This window comes from Cyprinus carpio, chromosome A3 (genome assembly GCF_018340385.1).
Source record: "Cyprinus carpio isolate SPL01 chromosome A3, ASM1834038v1, whole genome shotgun sequence".
Taxonomy (NCBI): Eukaryota; Metazoa; Chordata; class Actinopteri; order Cypriniformes; family Cyprinidae; genus Cyprinus; species Cyprinus carpio.
Genome location: NC_056574.1, coordinates 25,833,245 through 25,848,699, shown reverse-complemented (window position 1 = coordinate 25,848,699; position 15,455 = coordinate 25,833,245). Strand labels below are relative to the sequence as shown.

General features: G+C 39.0%; 1 protein-coding gene across 1 annotated transcript; it reads left to right on the top strand.

Annotated features, from left to right (window-relative positions):
* Positions 1-4,780: 4,780 nt before the first annotated feature.
* Positions 4,781-15,454, top strand: LOC109054187 (sarcoplasmic/endoplasmic reticulum calcium ATPase 1-like). Its single transcript, XM_042726312.1, has 23 exons — positions 4,781-4,919; positions 5,351-5,368; positions 5,586-5,668; positions 6,959-7,063; positions 7,559-7,697; positions 9,313-9,393; positions 9,504-9,589; positions 9,670-9,967; positions 10,105-10,271; positions 10,399-10,487; positions 10,564-10,666; positions 10,755-10,886; positions 11,164-11,289; positions 11,370-11,588; positions 11,691-11,802; positions 12,224-12,447; positions 12,580-12,800; positions 12,891-13,093; positions 13,221-13,306; positions 13,458-13,591; positions 13,682-13,799; positions 14,117-14,234; positions 15,166-15,454. The coding sequence occupies exons 1-23, from the start codon at positions 4,802-4,804 to the stop codon at positions 15,201-15,203; spliced, it is 3,018 nt and encodes a 1,005-aa protein (XP_042582246.1). The 5' UTR covers positions 4,781-4,801; the 3' UTR covers positions 15,204-15,454.
* Position 15,455: the final 1 nt, after the last annotated feature.

The following is a 15,455-nucleotide window of genomic DNA, read 5'->3' as shown; positions in this document are numbered from 1 at the left end:
AATCATCAGACGAAAAAAAAAAACACACACACGTAAGAATCATGAGATAAAAAAAGTTACAATTAACTTTTTTATATTTTATTTTGTGGTGAATTGTGAGATGTAAATTCAGAATTGCAAGGTATATATTTGTTCTCAGAATTACGAGTTTACATCTCATAATTATGTGTTTATATCTCACTATTTTGACATTTTCTCAGAATTGAAAGAAACAAAGTCCAAATTGTGAAATAACCCCCCCCCCATCTAATAATATGCTAATATGCTAATAATATGCTGCTAATTTCACCCAACTTAAATAATAAAGCAAAATGTTTTATTGCATTTGCTGCTAAGATAAAATGAGAATACAATGTACAGTATAACACTGTAGAAATGTAAAACATTTAACTTGTGTAACCTAATGAAGAAATAATGAAATAATATTTTTCACATTTTAATTTAGATGTTGCCACATTTGGCAAATTTAAGTGACTTAAAAAAAAAATATATATGGTTTTGTGCCGAACATTTTTCAAGGCATGCAATATCCCTTAATAACGTGATTGTACAAAGCATTGTTAAATAACATTAAAGCGTGCATTAATGGGTTTGACTAAATGATCTTGAACATATCCTTGTGTCATATGTGTGCGCATGTAGAGGCCTTAGTCATTAAAGACTGGATTATGGCACCATTCACTGGAGCCACAGATTCAAATAAACAAGAATAGGGACAGTGCAGAGAATTTAACACCATTCCTCTCCAACACCTGTCACGCACTTGCACAACATACTGTACACGTGTGTAAGATGTATAAAATCACACTGGCTTCTGCATCTGCTAATACATTCATATTTATTTATGAATAAAAATGTTAAGCAGGAAAGACAACAGTAATCACTTATGTGTTTGAAAATAATGTAATTATTAGTGGCAGTTAACTACAACTGACAGCTCAACCACTGTAAAATATTCCCCAGATGTAGTTCCCCCTTATTTTCCCCTTCATTACGTTCTCTAATTCCTCAAATGCACATTTGTACTGTCAATTCTGATCTTTTTTCTTCATATTTGTTTCCCTAACTCCATTCTCATTCACCACTATATATATATTTAACCTTCAGTTCATCCCAGCATCTTGGCTAAACCCTTGATCCATCTTTCTGTCATCAGCAGTGTCTCTGTATGTTCCCCGGGCCAAGTGCAGACCTAAAAAAGACGACACATACACAATGAGAGTTACAAAAGGATAAATATACTCAGAAAATGAGGGAATGTTATTTCTTAAATCGTCCGGCACTAACCGGTCAGCTGCATGTGTCTTATCTCTCTCCAGTACAACATCAGACATCCTGCTGCCCCGACAATCACTTCACCAGAAGAAGATCATCATCACTGAATCAATTTCTCTCAAACTTCCAAACTTCCTGTTTATAAAATTGAAGTGCTTTGTGCTTTTGTGCACCGTTATCTTTCACACCTAGCAACTCATCTACCCCGTTTTTGCAGCAATGCGACCCATGCTGCAACATGAGCAGAGACATGCCTGCAGCACCGGGAGACATTGTGTTCAATGACAGGGATGTCAGAATCATGACACATAAGCGCACCTGATGGGGCCCAGGTCAGAAAGGTGGCAAGGGGTCAGAGTTAAAAAGTCACAGAGAGTCAGTGGTGAAAAATATTTGAAGTACTGTGAAAAGAAGAAAAGAACAGGAGAGAAAGACAAATAAACCTGAATCTGAGGCCTGTGTGTGAACTGTAACCTTAACACTTAGAACCTGAATGGCTAAATATCTGCTGTACCCCTCACGCTCTCCATTTCTTCGGCCACGCGAGAGCTGTGAGGGTCACCTCCCTCCCTTCCTCCATCCTTGACATAAACATAAAAATCAAACAATTGGGTTGAGTTGCTGCTGATCCACGTTCCTCAGATCTATTTATACAAGAGACACACAACTGCTGCTCAATCTACAGTTACACAAGAACAAAAAGGACCACCAGCACCCCCACCCCACCCGCACGCACACAGACAACAGGGTCTAGTTTCACAGTAACACTTAAATAACAATAGTCAGGGAGGGTAGGAGAACAAGTCTTCACACATGTATTTATGTGAGAGGTTGCAGAGAATGGATTTCAGAGAATTTACTGAACATTGCATGTAGACCAGAATAACAGAACTGTTAAATAGAGCAAAAGTGATATTAAAGTGAGGTATACAGGAAGTCATTTTTTTATTATTATTGTGAGCAGTGTTATTTTAGTATTATTTATATACTATTACATTATCAATTAATAAATTTTTTTAATTTGCTTTTATTTTTAGATTTTCAGATTTCATTTTAATTTTAGTTTAACTTTTAGTATTGTGTGCATTTGTTATTTTATTAGCTCTTTTAAAATATTTATTTTAATTGACCTTTACTTCATATTCATTCCACTTATTAGTAATTAAAGTATTTAAATCTATTTTATTTCAGTTAGTTGCCTAGTCAACAATTCAAATTTTTAATTCAATTCTACGTTTTACGGCAATTCAAAATTCTCAATTCTACGGCATGTAAAAAAAAAAAACATCGTTTGATCTCGTGCAAGTGAAGTGTTGATGGATGAAAACATTATTTATCCGATGGGGGAATTAAATGTTCCTACTCTTGGAAAATACAAGCCTATATGATCCAAAGTTCAAAGGGCAGAGTAGCAGCTGAAGAGAAGCACAAACTGTAAGCACTTCATGTAGGCATGAATATGAGGTGTGAATAAAAGGAGGGGCTGAAGGACGTTTTGAGACAATTACTCACCCATATGATAGTCTAATAATGCTCTGGTGTGCCTGTGTGTGTAATACATGTAGGGCTGCATGACCAAGTGCCAAAATGATAAAACTTTTTGCATCATTAATTAAATGTACCCAATAAAACAGAATAAATAAATTACACACTAAGAATGATTAAAACTGATTGTCATGTTGTTAGTCTAATGGTATGGATTTAGTTTCAAGTGATGTAAGAATGATGATGAGGTAACCCCGTCTAAAGCAAAAGAGTCTTAACTGACCAACTGATCATTTGTCACTTTCAGTGTCGTAAAATATGATTGTTGTTTTAACCCACTCATACAATATCATTTTAAACAAATAAATATCTTCACTAGAGTAAAAAAATAATAAATATTACATGCAAAACTTCCCTGCTTCATTCATTGTTTTACTTTACCTATATCCATGACAGTAATTAACTGTAAGCATTAAGTTGCATTAAATATTATATTAACTTGAAAAAAAATATGAAAATGAATGCCGATTAAATAGGCTAAAATCATACAGTGGTTTCTTCCTGTCCTTGATTTGGTTTGGCGAAAATTATTTAACCAGTAATGTATCACTGTCTATTCTTCTAAACAATCTCTCAACAAGATGAAAGATCTACAAACTTAGAGACACTCAGAGTCTAAGAATGTCTTAATTTCTACCTTAACAGTCCTCCTTCGTTCTCCTCTTTCTTTCCCTCTTTAAACACTCTTGCTGTAGTTAATCCCTCCTCAGCCTGTTTTACAACACATTTGCCATGTCTGAAGAATTGTTTTACCCTCACACTTTTTCCATAGCTGTTCATCCTGGGTGCTAATCCTCTCTGATGATGGAGATCTTCATATATTTTATGAAGTGTTTTGGTTGGTTTATTTTAGGTGTAATGCATTACAATATTGTGTTACTCCATAAAAAGTAACTAATTGCATTACTTAATTACTTTTTATGGAAAGTAATGCATTACATTACTTTTGCGTTACTTTTGTCACCTAGGCTGAGCTTGCTTATAACCAAAGGTTATATTTTTGGCAACTGTAAAGGACCTTTCACACCAAAAGTGACATGAATAAGCCTCCAGCTGAAGGAAGTGCCTCTGCACCTCACTCCTGTTTCTCTTAACATGGGGACAGGAGAGGTGTCAGTGAATAAATGGGAAAACAATGTAACCTGCGTTACTTGTTTAAAAAAGTAACTCAGATATTTTGTTGTAAATTTAAAAGTAATGCATTATAATTCTAGTTATTTGAAAAAAAGGAATCTGATTACATAACTCACGCTACTTGTAATGCGTTACCCCCAACACTGATCTTCAAACATACCTTCACATTACAGTTCTTACAGAATAGATAGACATTTTAATCCTGTACCACATAATTGTAACAAGGCCCTGTAAGTTTTTAATCCCCACAAAAAGCCAAGCCCATGGTCATCCCTTACTGTATATCAACATCCCAAAACCATTTGAGTGATCATTCATCACCATTCACCACAATTTCAACCCCACTTTTAAGGCTGCTCACCCCTGCTGCAGTTGTCACCGAATTGCTCCAATCACACCCCTCCATCTCTCTTCCTAAGGCCATGCCCCTTCCTCACCATATTTGTCTGATCTCAGCCAATAGGGGGCCTCCTCTTGGTGTGACCTGGGAGCTGGTTTGTCTGGTGTCTTTATAAAACTCTACAGAGATGAGTGAAAGTTTGCACTTTCTGACAGCTCTGCGCTCCAGAGGGAGGATAAGGAGAGAGAAAGAGAGAGGGGAGAGAGAATCAAGGGGCCATCTGTTTTGTCCCTATCCCACACTTTTAAAAAGTGTTGGTGTGTACTCTCTTTTGCTCAGATTTCTTTTTTTTTTTTTTTTATAACTAGGGGATTCATTAGTTTCTCAATGACCTGTAAAAAGACATAAAACTGGATTGTCTGCATTTCTCTGGGTAGGAATCCAAGTCATCTACCTCTCTTGTGTTTTTTTTTTGTTTTTTTGAAGTCTCCCCTTTGAGCAGACAGGATGGAGAACGCACACACCAAGGATACAGCAGAATGCCTGGCCTACTTTGACGTGAGCGAGACCACAGGCCTTGCTCCAGATCAGGTCAAGAAAAGCCAAGCCAAGTACGGATTCAATGGTGAGGAAAGCATGGTCAAATGATGAAGGCATCTGAAAAATCTGAATGGATGTTTGTTAGGACTAATTAACAGAACAGGCCATTTTGAATGCATTAAAAATTAGAGACAGCATATATCTCCAGATATGTTTTCAAGAAATTGAACAGATGCACTTATCTATGCAGTATAATAACATCAAGTTGGAAAAGCAAGATTAAGATAAGGGAAAGAAAGAAGAAACAGCTGAAACACAGGGCCCATTTTAAGCATACAGGGACTTCAGTATAAGGTCAAACAGAAGGACAAATGGCTAGACTTAATTGTACCGTCATTTAATATACTATATTATGGTGGTTGTTGATGGGAAGATATTAATGGCTAATTCTAATGGTTCTGTTTCTACCCACCTCTGCCATTCATTTGTCTACTGGACCAAATTGACCAATCACAGAGCTGCCCGCCGAAGAAGGTAAGATCTCAATTTACTGTTATTATAGATTTATATGACAACACCTAGATGTAGAATTGACATCATGTCTGTTTTTATGCAAATCAGTTGCTTTAAAACATGCAATTTGATTTATGCACTTCTCTTTACAGTCAAACAAAATCATGCTTGGTGTGCTTACCAATTGATCATATTGACTTTCTGATTGAACTATATAAAAAAAAAACTTCTCTCTCAGGTAAGAGCATCTGGGAGCTGGTGGTTGAGCAGTTTGAAGATCTCTTGGTCAGGATCCTGCTGTTGGCTGCCTGCATCTCTTTTGTAAGTAAATAGAAACCTCATAACATTAGATTTACTGTCACAGAGCTGTAACATTTTAATGAATGGATGGGGTTTCATTTAGAGGTGCAGACAATGATTAATAATGTGAATGTGAAGGACAGGGACACATTTACCACATTGCCATCCGTTCCTGTCAATCAAGCCAAATGGTAACCCTTCAGCCTAGAGTATATATAATGGGTAGACAGTAATCCAGCTGTTTATATGTGCCAGGTATTATGGAACTCTTATAGTTACATGAAACAACACTGCTAGCATGAGGTGCTAGGTATCTTTTTTTAGCCCCAGACATATACATGCCCTCACTCTTGAAATCTGAGAATTTGCTGCTCTGATAATGAATGAGTGACGGCATATAAAACTGCCGTTCTTTCTTTTTCCAAATCTGTTTTGGAATAAATGAAGCAGACAGCATTAGTTCTGCTGTTTTGTTCAGGCCTTCGTCGAGCCTTATCACAGCTGCCATTATGGCCTTAGAAGGCCAAGATAGAAGCTTAGAGGAGAAGCAAGGACAAAGAAAGAATAGAGAGAGAAAAAGAAAGGAGAGAGAGAGTGAGTGATTAAGACAGAGAGAGGTAAAGAGTGTTATTTTAAGGTGGTCTTAAGCCAGAACAAGAAACTGAATCCACCCACAAAGGTCAAAGATGGAAGGAATGAAAGACAGATTGGTGGAGAGACTGTAAAGGTGAGGGAGAGAAAGACAGACAGCAGGTGCCATCATGCCATAAAACGAGCAATGTGTGTGCACACGTGAGAATTACTGGATCAACTGTACAACACACTTGACCATAACTTCATGTACAGATGAGGTGTGGGTGGGTGGGGGACACTTACTTGCACAAAACTTTCAGAGGGTACACACACACACACACACACACACACACACATTGGTATAGGTGGTTTACGGGGACTCTCCATAGGCATAATGGTTTTTATACTGTACAAACTGTATTTTCTATCACCCTACACCTAAACCTACCCCTCGCAGGACACTTTGTGCATTTTTAGATTTTCAAAAAAAGCAGCAATTTAGTGTCCTCATAAACCACCTTTACATTGTAATACCTATGTCATACCCATGTCATTATACAAATTTGTGTCTTCATAAAACACCCAGACTGGTGCACAATTTTACATACATCCATCGTCTCTTTAAGCAGACTCTGATGAGGTGGATTTATAAAATTTATTATCTGTTATTTATTTTATTTTTTTTACACCTCCCATATGGATCTTGGATGTGTCTCTCACAATCTCTCTGTTCATCAGGTACTGGCTTGGTTTGAGGAAGGTGAGGAAACTGTCACTGCCTTCGTCGAGCCATTTGTCATCCTTCTCATCCTTATTGCTAATGCTGTGGTTGGAGTATGGCAGGTGAAACTGCACATCCATTTTACCTCCCCAAAACAGTGTCCCAAAAATAATCTGAATACTAGAGGCAACCTCCAAAATAAATAAATAAATTATATGACAAAATGTTAAACTAAGGGGCACTTATTGTTAAAATAAAAAGAGAAATGTTAAATTTTAAATACATTTTTAAATAAAAAGAAATGAAAGAAAACACTTTTCAGACAAAACATTTTTATAAGGTTTTAAATCGTAAGATAGTACATACATTGTTCAAAACGTAGACAAAAAGCATTTTGAAATTTGTGTAAATTACATCAGAGGTTAAAGGTTAGGCACAGCAGTATTCACAATGTATTCACAAAGATCCATTGTCAAAAATACTAGAGGCTGATCAGGTTTTATCAAGGGCCCATACAGCTGTCATTTGGAAAGTATGCACACCCTTGGAAGAAGAAAGTCGTCAAGGTGTAAAATACTAAGGGGAGCAGGAACTGATCAAGAACTTTGTTTTCACAGGAGCGCAATGCGGAGAGTGCCATTGAGGCTTTGAAGGAGTATGAGCCAGAGATGGGCAAAGTCTACCGCGCTGACAGAAAGAGCGTACAGAGGATCAAGGCCAGAGAGATTGTTCCTGGAGACATTGTGGAAGTGTCAGGTATACCAGTGGACATGAGTGTCTGACAGCAGAGCGTCATTAACACAGAACAATCTCATAATGCTCTAACATGCAAGAAGAGTGTAATGGTCTGAAAATGGAAATGCAGAGTAAGCAACACCCTCAAGTCAACTGTTACACTGTGTAACCACAGCGATGTGAAGTAATGAGGCACATGTGCAGAGGGGACAGGATTATATGGGACTCATGCCCTTGAGAAAGTGTGAGCGTCCTTTTAAGGCAATTATGGGGTGTGTGTGTGTGTGTGTGTGTGTGTATGACAGTGAGAGAAAGAATAGAGAGTAACAGGATCAGAAAAGGCCGAAAGAACCGGCGAGAGCATGGGCAAAGAAAGGCCTGTATATAAATACATCCCAGCACCTGTTCCTCTACTTGCGTTCTTTCGATCCCTTGCCCCTTCTCTTTCCCTCTTTCACCTGTTCCTTCCTCATCACTCATTTTTTTCTCTCTAGGCCACTTGTTTACAACGTGTTGAAGGTCAGCTTGTCCTTGTCATTCTTTGCTTTCATGCATTTGCCCCTTGAACAGGTCCCCCTTTTGAGTCTCTAATCTTTCACCAATAGATCAGCAAACATTATTGACAGCGGCATTCTCTTCAGACTAGACTAGATCAGGGGGCCAATCTGGTGAGCCATTTTCCTGCAGAGAAGCTTCAACATAACTGCTTGGATGTTTTTTATAGTCCTGAAGACCCTGGTTAGCTGGTTAATGTTTGTTTAAGTAGGGATGAAGCTAAACTCAATAAAAAGGTGGACCTCCAGGAGCAGGACTGGACAGCCCTGGACTTGAAGAATATAATAATAATAATATACACTAGAGAAGCTTTAAATATACAGTTTTAGAAGATTTTGTAATAAAAGAATAAAAAAAAAACAATTAACAATAAGTATTTAATTTCAATGCCATTTTCTTCTCTTTTACCTCTTATAAAGTAATGTTTATCAGAGCAGCACTGCTTTTTTTACATCAGTAACCAGGGAAACGCTGTATCACTGCTGTTCCATAAGCGCCACCTGCTGTCAGAGAGTGAATTTGCATGTCATTCGGCCTGTCTGCTGTTTTTGTTTCATGCAGTTATGTTTTATGTAACATAATTTTACAAAGATAAAGTCAGACTGTTCTGTTTTCACTTTAAATCTTGAAATTATTCATTGAAATCAAAAACTTCTCATGCAAAGTGTGTAGCATCTCTGTTTGGATTGTGATTAAAAAAATGCAGTAGTAGCCTCTAATTTCCAATGGCTACGGATAATTTTGTTTAAGGCCAGTTTGCTTGTTATAGAGTAAATAAACAATAAATACATTTGCTTTTAAAATCAGCAATTTGTTTGTAAAAAAAGGGGGGGGGTAATGAAACATCATGATCGGTGCATCACTAATTAAAATACTGATTTAAAAGGGCTCAAATTGGTAGGACAATCTGGGTTCTTGTCTTTCATAAAGGCAGAGGTCAGGGATCTTGGGCTTAAAAAGGTTGGTAACCACTGCCCTAACCCCAAGTGTCACTGTATTTCTGTATTTATCTTACTATGAGATTTGAGTATGAATTGTTCTTCATATATGTGTTCTTAATTCTCAACTTTTTCCTGTGTAGTTGGTGACAAAGTCCCTGCTGATATCAGAATCACGGCCATCCGCTCCACAACTCTGCGTGTTGACCAGTCTATCCTCACGGGTTTGTCTCTGATTCACAAAATCTGTCCAGTTACCTCCCAATACTCACAAAACATAGCATATATCTTTATCTTTATCCTTCTCTCACCTCTGTTCTTACTTTATTCTCAGGTGAGTCCGTCAGTGTGATTAAACACACAGAGTCTGTCCCTGACCACAGGGCTGTCAACCAAGACAAGAAGAACATGCTTTTCTCTGTGAGTTTCCCTTTCTTCAGCTTTTTGTTGTCCCTCTCTTCTTTCTCCAGTGAAACATTCTCTCCCACTCATTTTCCCAGGGCACGAACATCGCCGCTGGCAAGGCTATCGGAGTTGTTGTTGCCACCGGCGTCTCCACTGAGATCGGTAAAATCCGTGACCAGATGGCTGCCACTGAGCAGGAGAAGACCCCCCTGCAGCAGAAGCTGGATGAGTTTGGTGAGCAGCTCTCCAAAGTCATCTCCCTTATCTGTGTGGCTGTCTGGCTCATCAACATTGGCCACTTCAATGACCCCGTTCACGGTGGCTCCTGGATCCGCGGTGCTGTCTACTACTTCAAGATCGCTGTTGCTCTTGCTGTAGCTGCCATCCCCGAAGGTGAGAATACAGGAGTCATGATACAAATCAGGGTACAGCAGTGTGAAATCAAGAGTAAAATTCATACAAGATTCATGATTCACGTTTTCATTGCAGACTTCGTGTAAATCCAACACATCTGTTTATTTTCCAAAAAGGTCTGCCTGCTGTCATCACTACCTGCTTGGCTTTGGGAACCCGCCGTATGGCTAAGAAGAATGCGATCGTCCGTTCTCTTCCCTCTGTAGAGACTCTGGGCTGCACATCTGTCATTTGTTCAGACAAGACCGGCACCCTCACCACCAACCAGATGTGTGTTACAAAGGTTTGTAAGAGACATTGTCTTGCTTCAAAAGAAGTCAAGCAAGCACCAATATACCAATCCTCTCACTACAACCACGAAACCCTTCTGTTTTGCGCACTGTTTTAAGCTTTGTTCTCTTGGTATTTAGATGTTCGTCATTGAGAAGGTGGACGGTGAATCTGTGACTCTTGACCAGTATGACATTTCTGGATCCAAGTACACACCAGAGGGAGAAGTGTAAGTAATTTCATATTCCTTAAGTGACTCTCATGCAAACAGAAAGGCTCACCATTCTCCTTACTTTACTGTACAGTACTAAGGGTGGACTTCCTGTCAAGTGTGGCCAGTATGATGGACTTGTGGAGCTGGCAACCATCTGTGCCTTGTGCAATGACTCCTCTCTGGACTACAATGAGGTAAACAAACTATTTATTCCATTTTCATCAAAGATCTTGCATTTGTGAAGCAACAACTGAGCTTGACTCTCACTCTCTTGTTTTACAGTCTAAAGGAATCTATGAGAAAGTGGGTGAAGCTACAGAGACTGCCCTGTGCTGCCTGGTTGAAAAGATGAACGTATTTGGCACTGATGTCCGTGGTGTGTCCAAGGTGGAGAGAGCCAACACATGCTGCACTGTAAGAACCTCATCCTCTTCAGAGCTCTCTAAGTTCATGTTGGTCAGCTGTATTGTGTCCTATAGAATTTACTGCAATTCCAAGTTTAAATCTTTAGCCCTAATTTATGACTGAAATATCAAAAGGATATCTATGATAGTGGTATTTCTACACACTTAGTTTATGGTCAGATATTTTGTAATAGTTCAACTGTCAAATTCATGTTCCAAGATTGAATTTTCATTTAATTCCATTTCAAACGTAATATCAATGTAATTTTCTTCTCTTGGTTTCCTAGGTGATCAAGCATCTTATGAAGAAGGAATTTACTCTCGAGTTTTCCCGTGACAGGAAGTCCATGTCTGTCTATTGCTCCCCTGCAAAGGCCTCCAAGGCCCCTGTTGGAAACAAGATGTTTGTCAAGGTAAGACCAATCCTAAAAAAGACCTAGTAAAATTGATTACCTTAAAGAGAGTCTAAATCGCAAAATCTTTATTGTTGTAGGGTGCGCCTGAGGGTGTGATTGACAGATGTACCTATGTGCGTGTCGGAACCAACCGTGTGCCCCTGACTAGTCCAGTTAAGGATAAGATCATGGCTGTGATCAAGGAATGGGGAACTGGCCGTGATACCCTGCGCTGCCTGGCACTGGCAACATGTGATAATCCCCTGAGAAAGGAGGAAATGAACTTGGAGGATTCCACCAAGTTTGCAGAATATGAGGTATTTGTGTGAAAGAGAGACAGGGACATCATTTGTATTTCAACTAACATGATAACTGAATTTTGATAAAGCTAACCCCTCCTTTTTTTGCTTTCCTCACAGACTGATCTCACCTTCGTAGGTTGCGTTGGTATGCTGGATCCTCCTCGTAAAGAAGTTGTTGGATCCATTGAGCTGTGCAAGGCTGCTGGTATCCGTGTGATCATGATCACAGGTGAATCATGTTCAGTCCTCAAATCAGTGCCGATATTTGTTGAAACAGCACCAAAACACATCACTGTTTGCATCACTTTGCTGGCCTGTGTATGCCGCATTCCGGGAAGACTGACAATCTGCTTGCTGCTCTGTGACTCAACAATTGATTGAGCTTCGGCTTTTTTTGATCTATTTCTGGAAAAAAAAAAAAATGAAATGGTAACAATGACAACAACAATAATGAAAAAAAAGTTGTATTTTTGTCTAACTTGGTAGTTGTATATTTGTCTAACTTGGTACATTATTTTTTATTTGTATTTGTATGTTTTTTTTTTGTTAAATTTTTTTTTTTTTTTTTTTTGCATTCAGTCTTCAACAATGTTACTTGACTAGCAAAAATATATTGAAATAACCCTGAAAATATAATGTCTCCTACCCAGGTGATAACAAGGGTACTGCTGTGGCTATATGCCGCCGTATTGGCATCTTCGGTGATGATGAGGATGTGACAGGCCGTGCTTACACTGGCCGTGAGTTTGATGACCTGCCACTGGCCCAGCAGAGAGAGGCAGTGCGTAAGGCCTGCTGTTACGCTCGTGTTGAGCCCTCCCACAAGAGCAAGATCGTTGAGTTCCTTCAGGGTTTTGATGAGATCACTGCCATGGTAAGGGAACTGAATGGTGCAAATTATAGTAAATTTTACAAAAGCTTAAATTGTATCTTGGTCACTTGATCAGAAATATATTTAACATGCTTGCGTTTTTATGCAATGCCCTACCTCCTCTACACTCTCCAGACTGGTGATGGTGTGAATGATGCTCCTGCCCTGAAGAAGGCAGAGATTGGCATTGCCATGGGCTCTGGCACTGCTGTTGCCAAGTCAGCCTCTGAGATGGTCCTGGCCGATGACAACTTCTCCAGCATCGTGGCTGCCGTTGAGGAGGGCAGAGCCATTTATAACAACATGAAGCAATTCATCCGCTACCTCATCTCCTCCAACATCGGAGAGGTTGTGTGGTGAGTGACAGTCTCTCTCTTATACATTTACCCTCTGGAATCTTGAAAAGGTTGACTCTAAACCTGATTTATTTTCTCCATCTTTTTCAGTATCTTCCTGACTGCTGCTCTTGGTCTTCCTGAGGCTCTGATCCCAGTCCAGCTTCTGTGGGTGAACCTGGTGACTGACGGTCTTCCTGCCACCGCTCTAGGATTCAACCCCCCGGATTTGGACATCATGGGCAAGGCTCCCCGCTCCCCCAAAGAGCCCCTCATCTCTGGCTGGCTCTTCTTCAGATACCTGACCATTGGAGGTGTGCTACTTTCCATATTTATCCTTCATCTCTGGTCCATTCTAGGTTCACCGAGTATTCAGTGATATTGAACCTTGCCTGATTATCTCAAGACTACATTAACGATTCTGTTCAATCTCTCTCTCAGGTTATGTTGGTGCTGCAACTGTCGCTGCTGCTGGCTGGTGGTTCATTTACTGTGAAGATGGCCCCATGGTCTCCTTTTACCAGCTGGTGAGAATTTAGCATTATCTAGCTAATGCTACAGGGATACAATAATTGATGGTTGATGTCTCTGAACACTGAGAATGAAACAATAGATAACTATAAAAGACACATTTCACAATAAAATAATAATGCTTTACCTATTATTCTCTGTCCCCAGTCCCACTTCATGCAGTGCACTGCTGACAACGAGGACTTTGCTGGCATTGAATGTGAGGTGTTCGAGGCTGCTCCTCCCATGACAATGGCTCTGTCTGTCCTGGTCACCATTGAGATGTGCAACGCTCTGAACAGGTCAGTACTTCCCAAATCCAAACATCATAAAGGAGCTGTACATAAATGTTTTTATGCTGATTGTAACATACAATGTGCATGGTTTCGCAGTTTATCCGAAAATCAGTCTCTGGTGCGTATGCCTCCATGGAGCAATCCGTGGTTGGTGGGAGCCATGAGTCTCTCCATGTCTCTGCACTTCATGATCATCTATGTGGACCCTCTGCCTGTAAGTACTGTCTGTGTCCATCCAGCATGCTGAATTTGGTTCAGTTCATGTGTTTAGTAATATCGCTATGCAGGCTAAAGGGGTTGCCACTAGAGGGTGATGAAAGATGTGTGCCCAGGAGCCTTAGGAGACCATATGAGGCCCAGCCAGGAGACACTTCTCTCATGTCCAAGTCACGTCCCAAACACTGATTCAATTGCAAATCCAGTAATAAAATAAAGTGGCAATATTTTAATTCATCACATCATTCTGTTTCAATCCAACTGTTTTTTTATGATCTGCTGTTATTTGCTAATCTCTGCCTTGCCCTCTAACAGTTGATCTTCAAGCTAACCCATCTCACCGTGACCCAGTGGCTCATTGTACTGAAGCTTTCCTTCCCTGTCATCCTCATTGACGAGCTGCTCAAGTTTGTTTCCCGCAACTACTTGGAAGGTAAGTAACCATTTAAAGCAAATGGTAAATATTGACAAATTTAGATAAAATATTCTGTTTTAAGATTCGCAGAAGATTAATCAATTATAAAAAATAAAAAAAAATCCTGGATATTTATATTTAAAATAAACTCTAAACATACTAAGCATATTTAAAGTTAACATACAAATACATAACTAAATATTGGTTAAAACCACTTAAACAACTTACTGTATGTTATGAAGACCTGACTAACTGTTTAACAAGCAAATAAAAATTCCTATGATTACTTATTAATTTCCCTTTCAAAAATGGTATTCTCCTTTACCTATCTCTTGTCCTCTTTTTTTGAACCCTCCTCTCTGCGCTCCATTTCTTCTGGTGGTGTAAATACTCCTCCTCTTTACACTTTTCCTCCTCACTCAATCCCCTGTTCAACCCCTGTATTTCATTCCAGCCTAATCCTGTTCCCCTCCATAGTCCTGTAACAAAGCAAGGTATCCCACAATCCTCTCTGTCCATGCCTGCCTGCATTCCCGTGTCTGTTTGTGTATGGACAAATTGTGCTACATTCTTTGGCTTGTTGATTGACATCAACAATTGCTGATTGCTCCTCAGACCTCATGACTGCTGAATCAGTGACTGACTGTACAGTAGTGCTCCATATAGCAATAAATGCAATTGCACAATCTTAATATCATTATCAGCAGAGAAAATGCAGTCGTAATGCTAAATTCATCCTAATACATGTGTTTTTGTCTGGTTAATTCAAACAGTTGATTCTGTTTAATAAAAACAATTAGGTGAAAGAACATTTCCATATTTAAAGATGACTGTTAAGAATATACATTTAGGATTGTGATTCAAAGCAATGTGTGCCTAGATTATTTAAACTTTTTTTGTGGAATATCTTTAAGCCATCCTGTCTCACATAATTAAATTTCTTGAACAGAGAGAGATGAGAATCTAGTGTCCAAAAAGTGGGACTGAAAAAACGAAGAAATGAGCAAAACAGCAGAAAAATTAAGTTGGCCAGGAGTGGAAAAGAAAACCACTGTGAACCAGTGAAAGTCATTCATGAAATGTAAAACCTTATAGAAAGGAAAAAAAATATTTAAGTAAAATGTGTTATGTATATGTATTAAGACTTAATTTAATATATATAATATATATATATTGTTATGAACGGTATGTTCTAATGAAAATGCTATTCTTAAAATAAAGAGATGTATAAAAAGCAAG